At 31.7% G+C, this 14,731-nt stretch overlaps 1 protein-coding gene across 3 annotated transcripts in view; it reads right to left on the reverse strand.

Annotated features, from left to right (window-relative positions):
• LOC115876646 (unconventional myosin-XVIIIa) overlaps positions 1-14,731 on the reverse strand; it is a 375,213-nt gene that overhangs the window by 274,851 nt on the left and 85,631 nt on the right. For all 3 annotated transcript variants that reach the window (XM_030892502.1, XM_030892509.1, XM_030892533.1), the window contains one exon: positions 13,554-13,691. In XM_030892502.1, the coding sequence (XP_030748362.1) occupies positions 13,554-13,691 (138 nt within the window). The remainder of the gene's footprint in view (positions 1-13,553; positions 13,692-14,731) is intronic.

Genomic DNA, 14,731 nt, shown 5'->3' on the forward strand with positions numbered 1-14,731 from the left:
TTTTAATTCTGTCTATGTGGCGGATTCATCTCTCCAAAAAAATCCTATATGGGTATTTCGCCACTGCAAAAAAATCTAGAAAATAAAGTAGTTATTTTTTGTAAACACTTCTGGCGTTAATCCCAAACGGAAACTAGGTTTACAGATATACAAATTTGCCTAACGAACAAAAAAGTGATTAACGTTAAATAAAATATGACACAGGGCACAGAATTTTAATAACGCCAAAATTATAATAAAAGTAGCGATAGCCTCTAAAAGAAAAATAAAAGAGGCTTTCTTAATACAACCTAATAAAAATAAATGTATTGCCCATGAATCTGTAGATGTTAGTAATGTATGGCAATCGCTTCTTTGATTTTAAAGAACATAACATAAATAAACATAACATACCTAAAATTAAAAATTATCGTCCATATATACAGAAAGTTTGGGGTTTTTTGGTTTTACCTTATCAAATAATTATCAGGTAGTAATTGTTAATTTTGAAGTTTAACTTGATATAAAGTCATTTTAACAGAACGTCAACGGTTTTTGTAGACGTATCTGTGTTAAAAAACTAAAGTGTTCTCGAATAGTTGAATTTAAATATTTTAAATAGTTTTTTTCTTTATTCTTTGTATTTTTTTGCTTCCGACGGCGGAAAGAGATAAACTTTCCGAAACGTTAAGCATTTTTTTGTTCGTTAGGCAAAGCGTACTTCTTCATACCAGACAATTCTATTGTCTGATTCCCTTACTTCTCGACTTGACTAAAAGATGGCGCCTGAAAAAGTCTTTTAATTTCTGGCGGATACGTTGCGGTTGTGCAGGCAACCAGTAATACATTTTTAATTTCTGGCGGATGCGCCATTTTTCTTGACATTATTCTTGTATTATTTATTAGTCTTAGTATTTAGAGTTAACATTTTTCGCTAGTTGCTATTATTGTGTTTTGTCTATTTTGTTACTTAATTATGGCGTACTTAATAACTTATATTATGATCTGTAAATCGCCTAATTATAAGATACCTGAAAGTGAAGTATTTTTAATAAACAATAATAAACATGATATACTAATCATAGTAATTAAAAAATTGTAATAGGTTATGTTATTAGTTTTAATGTTACAGAATTTGTACATCATTTTAAAGATGGAATAATAAATATTTCCCTTATTGGAATATACTTTGACAAATAGGTAAAAAATAACAAATTTTATTAAGAATAGTAACATTAAAATACAGGGTAGCGCACCTCATTCGCCTCGGTTGATTATACGAAAACGGAAAGATGTAGAAACGAACATTTTTATGGGTATATGTAGAGAGCCAATGAGCATAATTTAAAATTATTTTCAAATGTACAGGGTGTGTCTGAACTAAGATCCATACCAAAGTTATATTTTTTCTTATAGAACATCCGGTATTTTACTTCATTTTTGGATTCTTGGGCATAAAATAAGGCATTTATTATAAGGGTTTAATATGATTAAATGCTTTGGTTTTTGAGATATTTAAAGATATTTAAATATGCATGCTATAATAAAAAAGTTTGTGTAACCACCCTGTACATTACTTTTCAGAGTTAATTCTTGTATTGACTTTGAAGCTAGAGAAATAAACTTTACTAAAAAATCTTATTGCTTCCTTAAATGTATACAGGGATATCAAAAATTGCTGGTCTATTTTAAATATTTATTATATATAAAAACTTCGTTATTTCAAATACAACACTATGTATTTTTTTAAATAAGTCGAAGCATATTTAAATGCTCTTTCAAATTATATTAGGGTTTCCTATACCTATCTTGCTCAGTTTTCGAATAAAAAGAGATTTTTCAATAAAATGGCAATCAAGATGACTGGTGTCGCCATGGCAATTTGCTAGTGACAGTTAGTACCTATTTTCAAAATCGACATTAGTTTATGGACTTTATTTAAATTTATAACAGTTTACTTTTATTTAATTTGCCTACAATAGTTTATTAAGTAAGTATTTATTATTTTATAAAGAAGCTTTTTGACTTATATTACGATGACTTGTAGATATATTGGATTTTCTATAAAAGAACCAATTAAGGCAAATTAATTTTCTTCACTTCCAACGACATGTTTCTGCGTAATAGCTTTGTCACATACCACACTATCAGCTCTGCGAAATAGGAAATAGTATTTCAAAGGAACTCTTGTCAAGAAAATTGCTATTTGGATATCTTTGAGCATAAACCCTTCAGGTCAACAAGCAATTGTGTTCACAAAATAAAATCAGTAGTAACATATCCATTCCTTCCGCCAGCAGATACTGCTTCATTTTTCTTGATAAAATAATAAATACTTCCTTATTAATCTTATTGTAGGTAAATTAAACAAAAATAACCTGGTATAAATTTAAATAAAGTCCATAAACGAATGTCGATTTTGAAAATAGCTACTAAATGTCACTAGAAAATTGCCATGGCGATACCAGCTATCTTGATTACAATTTTATTGAAAAATCGCTTTTTATTCAAAATATGAGCCAGATAGGTATAGGAAACCCTAATATAGTTTGAAAGAGCAACTAAATCTGTCTCGACTTATTTAAAAAAATACATAGTGTAAAATAAATATTTAAAATAGACCAGCAATTTTTGATACCCCTGTATACATTTAAGGAAGCAATTAAATTTTTTTAGTAAAGTTTATTTCTCTGGCTTGAAAGTCAGCACAAGAACTACTTCTGAAAAGTAATGTACAAGGTGTTGACAAATGTTTTTATTATAGCATGCATATTTAAATATCTCAAAAACCCAAGCTTTTAAACATATCAAACCTTTATAATAAATGCCTTGTTTTGGGCTTAAGAATCCAAAAATGAAATAAAATACCGGGTGTTCCATAAGAAAAAATATAACTTTGGAATGGATCTTGCTTTTGAAACACCCTGTATATTTCAAATTAATTTTAAAATGTGCACATTACCTCCCCACAGATACCCATAAAATATTTTTCTTCTACATCCTTCCGTTTTCGTATAATCAACCGAGGCGAATGAGGTGCGCCACCCTGTATACTACCTAGTTTAAAATGCACTGTGCAACTTAAATTTCGCCTACTCTCTATAAAATTTGTACTAGAATCTGCACTATAAATAAATAACTTTCTCCTTTAATTGCTTAATTCCAAGACAACGCTCAAATAATTTCCCTCTTATGTGTTTAAAGTATTTTATTTGTATGATGTCTGGAATATATTAATAATAAAACATAATATAATGTAATCACAAGATTAAACGAACTTACCTGAAGTGAAGTTCAATCTTGATTATATGAAGGTCTCGTCGAAATAAATAAGTACAATGTAGTTCCCTTTTCTCCGTGCGGCGACCACACATTTTAAAGCCTAAACAAACAAATTTCAACATGCCCCTCGCTTCCCTGCTCCCTTACCTCATTACATGTATTTAAATATAAAGAACACATTTTCAGAGAACAAGAATACATGTGATTTATATGCTCAGCTCCTATCGAATAATGACCAATTGTTCTCCTTAAAAGGATTGATATTTATATTATTTTAAAATTAATTTATTAGGTATGTTCACAAAAAGAAACACATTTTTTTTTATACGCCCTCGTTACATATTGTATATGTGTGATATAAACGACCTTAACTTTAACACAATTATCAGATTTACATTCCTTTAAGTAAGATATCTATATATGTCAATACAGAACAAAAGATATGTTTTCTTATGATAATTATTGACATATCTTTAGATAAGAAAGCCAATACGTACGATATTGAACATTTTTAGGGTGGCATACGCATAAATTGTTATAATGCATCCACTGATGTCGGTTTAATAATATAATTATAAAACACCTTCATTAAGAAAAATATGAGACATTTTCAAAACGAAATATCCTTCTTGAAGCAAAGTTTACTTTAGAGCTATTCTACTTAACCTGCCACAAGCAAAATTATTGAAAAAATAACAACATAACAATAATACAGGGTGGCTTACTTATTAACCTTATTGTAGATAAATTAAATAAAATAACCTGTTATAAATTAAAATAAAGTCCATAAACTAATGTCGATTTTGAAAATAGCTACTCAGTGTCACTAGAAAATTGCCATAGCGACACCAGCCATTGTGATTACAATTTTATTGAAAAATCGCTTTTTATTCAAAATCTGAGCTAGATAGGAATAGGAAACCCTAATACAGTTTGAAAGAGCATTTAAATCTGCTTCGATTTATTTAAAAAAACACAGGGTGTTGTATTTGAAATAACGAAGTTTTTAGTTAAAATAAATATTTAAAATAGACCAGCGATTTTTGATACCCCTGTATACATTTAAGGAAGCAATAATTTTTTTTAGTAAAGTTTATTTTCCTGGCTTCAAAGTCAGCACTAGAATTAACTCTGAAAAGTAATGTACAGGGTGTTGACAAACTTTTATTATAGCCTGCATATTTAAATATCTTTAAATATCTCAAAAACCAAAGCATTTAAACATATTAAACCCTTATAATAAATGCCTTATTTTATGCCGAAGAATCCAAAAATTAAATAAAATACCGGGTGTTCTATAAGAAAAAATATAACTTTGGTATATATCTTAGTTCTGACACACCCTGTACATTTGAAAATAACTTCAAATTATGCACATTGCCTTTCTACATATACCCATAAAAAATTATGTTTCTACATCTTTCCGTTTTCGTATAATCAACCGAGGCGAATGAGGTGCGCCACCCTGTATTGACAAGCTTGCTTCACCTTAACCCGTAACCGTAACATGAACTAAAAGCAAAGTAGGATTCTATACAGAGTGAGTCTTAAATAAGTGCAAATATTTTCAGGGATGGTAGATCTCGATAAAAAGAAACATATTTTCTCTTTACCGTTTTCAAATAGGTCCGAATATAAAAAAATAACCGAGATATTTTATTTTGAAAATTAAAAAAAATATATTTTTGCTTAATTTTTGAGAACCACTAGATCTTTCCAGGATCTTCTTTGAAATGTAATCTACGACCTATAATTTACCAGTACAGTATTTTTAATCACAACCTAATTTTTGCGTATATTATATGAGATAGGAGTATAAACTTTTTGACTTGGTGCCTATCAAAAAGAGGTTTGCCGCAACTATATTTAATTAATAATAACTGATTTTGGAGACCACATTACGTTCATAAATTTTTTTGATCATTTATGCCATGACAAACTTAAAGTATTTTTTATTCTGTGTATGATGTTATAAGGGTCTCTATCAAAAGAGATTGCCGCAAATAGGGTTTTGTATGTGAAGAACTCAGAATTCGACTCCCATATTGCATCTTTTCTTTCTTGGTCTCTATATATAAAATGCTTGGCTCGTATCGCACAGCTCTGGATACTTTTGTACCAGTAAAATAAGCTTTTCTTCATTCATATTTAAAACGATTTAAAGGTTCGAACAAAAATAAACGAAATCTAACCTACATCATGCGACTTGAGCCCTCTAGCGTACTCGAAATACTGACAAACCCTTCAATATTTGCATGTTTGTGGAGGTGTGCTGGTTCGCTGGTGCGCACATTAGGTCGGACCAGCACGACCAGGCATAAATATTGCCGGTCATATTTGTCCCTGACCGACACGACCTGTTTTGACGGTCGTGGCTTGTGGCGGTACGTGCTGGTACTGGTCTAGTGTGCTCTACCCTATTAAATAACACGGTCACCTTCACCGGTAGATTTTACTTGTCTGGTCCGTGCCGGTCCGTGCAGGTATAGTGTGCGCGATCTTTAACCGTAACCGTAAAATGAACTAAAAGCAAAGTAGGATTCTATACAGAGTGAGTCTTAAATAAGTGCAAATATTTTCAGGGATGGTAGATCTCGATAAAAGAAACATATTTTCTCTTTACCGTTTTTCAAATAGGTCCGAATATAAAAAAATAACCGAGATATTTTATTTTGAAAATTAAAAAAAATATATTTTTTGCTTAATTTTTGAGAACCACTAGATCTTTCCAGGATCTTCTTTGAAATGTAATCTACTACCCATAGTACAGTACAGTATTTTTAATCATAACCTAATTTTTGCGTATATTTATGAATAGGAGAATACACTTTTGACAGGGTGCCTATCAAAAAGTTGCCGCAACTATATTTAATTAATAATAATAACTGATTTTGGAGACCACATTACGATCATAAATTTTTTTGATCATTTATATGACAAACTTAAAGTATTTTTATTCTGTGTATGATGTTATAAGGGTCTCTATCAAAAAGTTGCCGCAAATAGGGATTGTATGTGAAGAACTCAAATTAAAATACAGCAACAAACATTCAACCCTGTCAATATACAGGGTGGTCCGAACTGTATTCCGGAAACCTTGGCAGCATATTCTGCAGATAAAAACAAGTAAAAAATGCATATAAATTTCCTAAAACGCTTAGTTTTGAAGATACAGGGTGCAGAAATTTCAGTTGTATTTCGATTTTTTAGAAATAAATTCTGAAGTAACGTCAATATTTGCATGAAAATTGGTGTCTGGGAGTTCTTTGACCTGAGAAATTTGATTTTGATGTCAATATGACTCCTTTTTGTAGGGGGCGCCACCTAAAAGTATTTAACTGTTTTAAAGAGTAATAACTTTTCGTCCGAACCTGTATACTACTGAGTGAGTACTCAGTATGTATATATAAAACTACTGAGTGAGTACTCAGTATGTATATATAAAACTACTGAGTGAAAAAATATACCTCTCCATGACTTTCTACGTAAAAAATATCTCTTAGTAAAAATCGCTACGAACAACCGTTCTCAAGATATTTAGAATGGAATCAATACTGTCATTAATGACAAGAAATAAACATGTTGAGTAGAGAGTTATTTGACTAAAACTATAAATTTTGGAAATTTTTATTTTTTAAATTATTCATAAATTTTTCTTAGAAAAAATGATGATAAACAGTTTCTGTTGAACTTTTGTCACAAAAACATTACAAATTTATTATTTCCATCTGATAACTATTATATTAACATGTTTATTTTATGTCAGTGATGACAGGTATTATTGATAATTAAGATTCCAAATATCCCGAGAATCATTAGTCGTAGCGATTTTTACCAAGAGACCTTTTTTACGTAAAAAACGTCGTAAATGTATATTTTTTTGCTCAGTAGTTTTATACAGGTACGGACGAAAAGTTATTACTCTTCAAACCAGTTAAAAAATATGTAGGTGGCGCCCTCTACAAGTATGAGTCATATTGACATCGAAATCAAATTTCTCATGTCAAAAAAATTCCCAGATACCAATTTTCAACCAAATATTGACGTTACTTCATAAATTATCTGGAAAAAAATCGAAATAAAAATGAAACTTCAACAGCCTGTATCTCAGAAACTAAGCCATATATACGAATATTTATACGAATTTTTTATTTGTTTTTATCTGCAAATTATGCTGCCGAAGTTTCCGGAATACACTTCGGACCACCCTGTATAATAAGCTTTTGCTTTATCAACAAGTCCTGATGCCAATATGAACTTATGGTATTCTCTAGGATTGTACCAAAGGGGTGTAAGCAACCTAGGGTTGTAAGCAACCGAAATATTATCCAGAGATTCCAAAATAAGGTACTACGAGGTATTGTTGACACACCGTGGTACATTCGCAATGACAATCTACATGAGGACTTAGAAGCGGATGATGTAGACAAAAGTCATCAGGAAATATGCCTTAAGACATGAAGATAGGCTCCATCAGCACATCAACATCGAGGCCCACCAACTCCTGGATAGTGATGGCTTATTTAGAAGACTGAAAAGAACAAAACCTTATTTATTTACATCGGTAACTCTTGTTTGTCTCCTGATGTATCCAAACCAAAACGTCCCATCCACCCGGAAACCATTCATATTTCAAATTTATTAATCAAATAATCCATTGATTCCCACCGAATCCGACTCCACCTCATCGCTACAAAAGAAGAACCAAAAAAAGAACTGAAGGCATACCGACGGAACTATTCCTATTATCGAAATTGCTATCTCGCCTGGCAGTACCGCTTTTTCTTCTTATTGCGCCGCTGCTCTCAAAGTAGCGCAAAGCCGACTTATTGACCGGCATCGCCGCGGATCGCGGCAAAGAGAAAATAAAAGTTGGTTGGCATCCGAAGCTTCGCCAAAGTGCATTCGTTCCTAGACATTACCCACTAACCTTTTGCCTGTTGTGCTATAACGATCATGTAATAATGCAGCGTCGTGCGTGATTTTCTTCACTACTGATAATTCTATCGATATAAAATTTTTTGGTGTATATTATCTTTTTAAGAATTAACTTAGAAAAATGTAAATTTAAATCGGAAAAATAACACAAACAAAATCAGCCAAGATTGTATTTTTCAACCAATTACGTACATTTTTCTAGACCTGTTCCAATAACCGGTACCATCGCACACCGGTGTAAAACCGACATCTACACCGGTGTCAGCCCAACACCGAATTTAAAGCGATATAGTGACAACGTTTTACATAAAACACCAGTATAGGTGTTGACACCGGTAAACCGCTTGTCATCAACACCTAAAACCGATTTTCAAATCTCAACACCAAATAAGGTATATGTTTTTCCCCTAGACTATTCTTCTCTACTGTCAAAAATCAGGCGGGAAATATTTTTTAGGAACACTTTCACATGCAAATGTCGATATCTCTGCTTTGGTTAAACCGATTTTAATGTTGTGTAATTTATTATTCAAAAAACACTTGTTCTTTTTTCCTGTAATAATGACTTTGTTAATGGTTACTATTCGTTACTAGATGACGTTATTTGGAATCTCTCCAAAAAGAATGATTTTCATGAATATGAATAAAAAAACAAATGGAAGAACATTTATATCGCAATATATTTTCTATTCTCTTTAAGAAGAATTAAGAGACCTAGAAGGATACATATATATATTTGGGACAACTAATATACACAAGCCGAGATCTCTACTACCAGATACCTACAGAAGAATTAAGTTAGCATGGAGTACTTATGAAAGAAACTCAATCATATTCAAATCTAGAATGCCACTCTATCTAAAGAAGAAAACATTCGACCAATGTGTACTACCAGTCATGATCTATGCATGCGAAACCTGGACACTTAAAAAAGGCATCATAAGGAAACTGCAGGTCTCACAACGCTCAATGGAACGAAATATGCTGGAAATAACCAAGAGAGGCCATAAAAGAATAGAGTGGATACGACAAAAGACCCAGGTAATAGATTCCGCAGAATAGATAGGCAAGAAGAACGAACATCAGATGGATCACAAAAATTGCAGCATGGTACCCACAAAAAAACCTAGAGGACGACCCAACCTGAGATGGGACCATGATATTAGGAAATTAGCAGGGATAAGTTGAGCCCGCATAGACAACAATGTACGCAGCAAAGAGAGTATGTGAGAGAGGCTACACCATAATTGGAAACGGTTGAATAAGATGAAAATGATGATATTTTATAGTTATATCAAGTCTTTTCAATACCAGAAGACATTAATAACATAAAATTACAACAAGCAGAAATAAATAATAATAATAATAGAACATAACTGCGCATACCAATACCAATGAACAAACAAATGCTACTACGCAACACAACAATTATTATGATCAAGGATCAAGACAAACAAAATTAAACATATATAGTCCCTCCGAAACCCTATAAATAATCTTTTCTCCTTCTTCCTAAGTAGCAGCTAGAATAATATTTGACCATACTTCGGCAGCTGATGCCTCGAAGGCGGATTTTTTAGTGGGTAGAATGTTTAGGAGGGGAGTTAATCACCGCGACCTTAGAGATCTATTGTGTGTTCCCCTTTCTTGAGTTATAACGAGTTATAACTCATCATAGTCTCAGGGCTTTAACAAAAGCAAAAAGTAAAAGTATCTGAGACGGCTCCACAGAGGCCAGCTCTCCATCCTCGACATCAGCCGTACCAAAGTTCATGGCACGAATCTCGTCGTCGTCTTGGTGCACTCAGTGATAAGGTGTTCTGGTGTTTCCCCATTTACCCCACAGAATTTGCATTCGCCGTTGTTTCTCAGCTTCAGCCTACTGAGGTGTCTGCCTACCTGTTAGAAACCCCGTGACAATCCGAAGATTGTATTTACTTATCAAGGAAAGCCTTTGATTCTTCTCGGTTTTCTCGACTATCTTAGACCGTTGGGGGACACCCATTTTTAGTGGATAACAATCTAACTCCCACACTGTCGGACATTCCACCTAACCTATAGTCTTTACAACTAGTCAGTGAAGATTTTGACATACGACATCCCAAAAATTACATAATATACAAGTGACAAGTGACGAAGTGTGACAAAACTAAAAAATGACAAACACGACTGACACATTAAAGAATGACAGACACAACTGTCACTGTGTATAATCTAGTAGTAGATATAGAAATAATTATGTAATATTGTTAGATAAAAATCAGATTAAAAAAACTGTTAAGTTTTCTGTTTTGAAGCAAGTGTGATTAGTTTTCGATATTAGAAGGGAACAAACGTTTTTCAAAAACCAAATAAGTTAATTAAAACATAGCCGTACAAAAATACGACAAAATATCCGAAATGTGCCTCCTCTACGCCTATGCGCTATCGTACTTGAATGTCGAGAAAAAATCATCACTGATCGATATTTTTACTAGAACCTGTTTTTACAAGTACACTTTTTCTATCACATACTTACGAGTCGTTTCGATATCCTAGTATAGATTTTACGCTCTCTTTTCAATTAATTGGAAGTAATTTCAATTATTTACTTGCATTTTACGACAGAAATAAAAGTGAATTATAAATAAGGAAACATTCTTCTGTGCAACGATATTATTTGTTTTAAATATCGCAATGTAGTATGCAAATTGTACCGTGATAATATGATGTAGGTATTTTCAATTGATTAAAGAGAAAATTATATTTACTTTAGATAAATAACTAAGAGAAACTCTCTTACTTCCTGTTCAAATGGTATATGTAAATAAATATTAACTAACGTGTTAGTTTGATATTTAGTTATATTTAAAACACTTCTTATAATAGAGGTGTAACAAAAAAAAATCAATTATTCTGACAAATAAAGGGAAATAGAAGTTACCTTAAAAATCCATATACAAAATATGGAGTTCCAAAAATTTAGTTTTTATTCTTTTTTCCATATAGCAACAGTTAAAATTGCCTTATACCTATCAAAAATAGTAGATAAAATAGTACTTTAACCGCAAGGGTAGATTAAATGATACTTTAACAGCGAGGATAGGTTAAAAACTTTATTTCTTCTCGCACGTTTTTTAATTGCTTCCATTTTTGAAAATTTTTGTATTCCTTTTCATAAGTTATTCGGGATTTAAATGGAAGTAGTTTGGATATGGCGTTTGTCGCCTCAGCCTGAATATCTGTTGGTAATTTACTTATTTCGTTTTGAGCCATTTCTGGCTCCAATTCAATCAGCAATCGACACGAAAGAGAATTAAAAAATATTGACTCAAAACTGATAACCAAAGAGACACCTTTATTTATTTGTCAAATTACATAGAAACTAACGCCAACCCAACACGATATTTTTTCTACTCGTAATAAATTCCTTGAAATAATAATTTCTGAATAGTTTTTAAAACGTAACTCGCTATGGAAAAAAAAATATTGTTTTATACACGACGATAAAATTGCATTATCGTCTCCCGAATCGACGATAAAATAAGATTTTTTCGTCTTGTATAAAAAATAACTATTAATAAAAAAAATATTGGTAATTAAAAAAAAAGCTGGGTAACAGAACAAAATAAAATCATTAACAAAATGAACAGACGAGATGAACTAAAATCATGTTGAAAAAAAAAATATTTTTATAGCTCATCTTTCAAGACTAGTACTAGCATATTTTTAACATATTTATAAAGGATATTAATAGTCACCACTGATTTTAGAAAAACGTTAGCAATATCATTTGGTTTTCCTGCAAAGTAATAATTATTTACACCATTGCGCGTTGTACACGTAGGTATAGTGTAAAAAATTATGTTTATCTATTGACCTAAATAATTTAAAATCAATGCACTTCGTGACACGTCAAACTATAAATACAATATATGAATTAGTGAGTGAAAGACCTAGAGCAGAAATTAAATTTAAACGAACAATATTGGAAACGAAATAAATATTATAAGCAAAAACATTCTAGAAAATACAAAAAGCTTATTAAGCATGTTCTATTTGAAGGGTCCAGGGAAAAAACTTGATAAGCGCCAATTTCTTAATTTTAGGATTTTACAATATTATTATATGTCTACCTAACTGGTTACTAAAAAAGATATAAACTCTGCAGAGCAATAAGTAGTTAAATGCTATTTAACTAACAGAAGTCCGCAAATTAGATTAGATTTCTTGAGGTATATATGGGCCTGATCAAAGGCCTGATCCACTGCAACCATCTCAGATCCTATTGTGGTCTTCTTCAAGTCAGCAAGTTAAAATTGGTAATTTTGTTTCTAGTGATTTCTTCGACAAGTCCGTACCGCAAGATTCACATCTAGCTTCAATATTGTTTATCATTTGTATCAATGATTTAACTCACTGTTTGAAACAGTCCAAGTGCCTTTTATTTGCTGACGATTTAAAAGATTTACTTAATTAATTAAGTAAATCGAGGTAATTACTCGTTAATAATTGAGAATTTAGATGACTGTCTGAGACTTCAAGATTGAATATAAACAAATGTTTTGTCTTAAGATTCTATTGTATTAAAAATTTTATTCAATATCAATATAATATTAACAACATACCATTGGAGAACAAAGAAGTAGTCAATTACCTTGGAGTATATTTTGATATATAGCAACTTAAATTTTAACTTTCATGTAAACCATATAACTAATAACGCATTAAAACCACTGAGATTAAGAGAACTTTGAAGTAACATTGATTGAAGTAACATTGTAACATTGAGAGTACAGAGAAAGTTGGTCAGGTTTGTGTGTGTGAGTTTTAAGATAAGTATTAGGGGTAAGGATGTTGTCTATGGGGATGTGCTCAGGCCGATTCGTCTGATGGAGAGAGAATAAGGGAACATTAATGTACGCAACTTGTATAAGATACTACACGGTTTAATTTATAGTTCAGAATTGTTGTCTGAATTACTGTTACAAATTGTTTTCCGAATTGTTGTATGAACCTTTTAAAAAATTACTATAAATTTGCAATCTGGCTATTTACAAAAAACTCTCTTAATAATCTGCATTTTCTGACCGTACCTAGACCCTTATTAGATCTTTTAATCAGTTTTTTGGGAGAGCTAACAATTATTTATTTCTACACCATTTCAATATCACCCTGCATACTTTCCGATTATTCAACATATTACAATACTACATTATTACGAAACAAAGCGTTTGTTGTCCTATCGACACAGACATAGCACAAATATGTAAAGGCGTTACCGCGAAGGTGTTTGAACAGGAATCAAAGAGACCGACAGCTCGTTAAGCTCGACATATGTTAATTTCGACAAGACGTAAACAAAAATGACTCACCGTCGTCGATTTGTTGTATCTTCTACTTCCGGATCTCTTCAGAGTACCCCCTCGGATGTTTGCATCGTCCAACTCGATTTCGCCGCCATCGTGAGCAGACCTACGGCTCAGTTCGCTCAGTTCTGCAACAGGTTGAACCTGAAATACAAATATTTATATAAAATTACTTCTCAAACATACAACAAATTAACAAAAATAGTAGCATAACCATATACAGGGTGTTTCAAAAAGCATGTGCCATCTCTCGTGAGGGGATTCCTCACGTAAAAATAAGACTTATTTTTCATATCAACATAGGTCCGATTCTGCTTTGTTTCGTAGCTACAGGATGTTAAAATCTTAATAATCTTTCGATTTATTCTAATTTTCTTCCAAGTACTTTTAGTGATTTGAATGAAATTTTGGGGGTAAAAGTTACTATAAGTGTTACATATTTTAATGCTAAAAAAGTGTCAATAAATTCATCACGGGGCATATGGGTTATCACTGGAATATTTTTCAAGAAAAAAACATGTGCGCCACAATAATTTATTATTAAATATTATTACTATTAGTCCAACATACAGCAATTTCAAATAAAAAAAATAATGGTATTTAAGATAATTAGAAAAAAGCTAATTTTAAAAAGTTTTAACATCCTGTAACTCTAAAACTATGCATTTCCATACCCATGTTTATAGAAACTTTTTTTCATATATTTTGATGAGGAATCAATGAGTACTTTTTCATTCGAAATGCTAACTTGAAAGAAAATTATAATAAATCAAAAAAAAATTAAGACTTTATCACCCTGCAGCTACGAAACAAAGCAGATTCGAACCTATGTTAATATGAAAAATAAATCTTATTTTTACGTGAGGAATCTCCCCACGAGAGATGGCTCATGTTTTTTGAGACACCCTGTATAAACTTCGGTAAATTAAGGTCATCAATGTCTGTATAATCTATCTCTACGTAGTAAATAGCAGTATAATTTGTTTTTTTTTCTGATGTTCTTTCACCAAACACAGTAAGCCCTCGGCTTCAAAACGAATTTTGGCTACAAATATAAGCAACTTATGACTTATATAAGACAATCTCTCAGTGGATAACGATTTTTAAAGCTAATGGCTAACTGGGATCCTGGCTAACATCGGACCTTGACCCCGACTTAGAAGTTACATCGCGTATAGAACAGA

Source organism: Sitophilus oryzae, unplaced genomic scaffold (assembly GCF_002938485.1).
Source record: "Sitophilus oryzae breed Bouriz unplaced genomic scaffold, Soryzae_2.0 scaffold_1059_pilon_pilon, whole genome shotgun sequence".
Lineage (NCBI taxonomy): Eukaryota > Metazoa > Arthropoda > Insecta > Coleoptera > Curculionidae > Sitophilus > Sitophilus oryzae.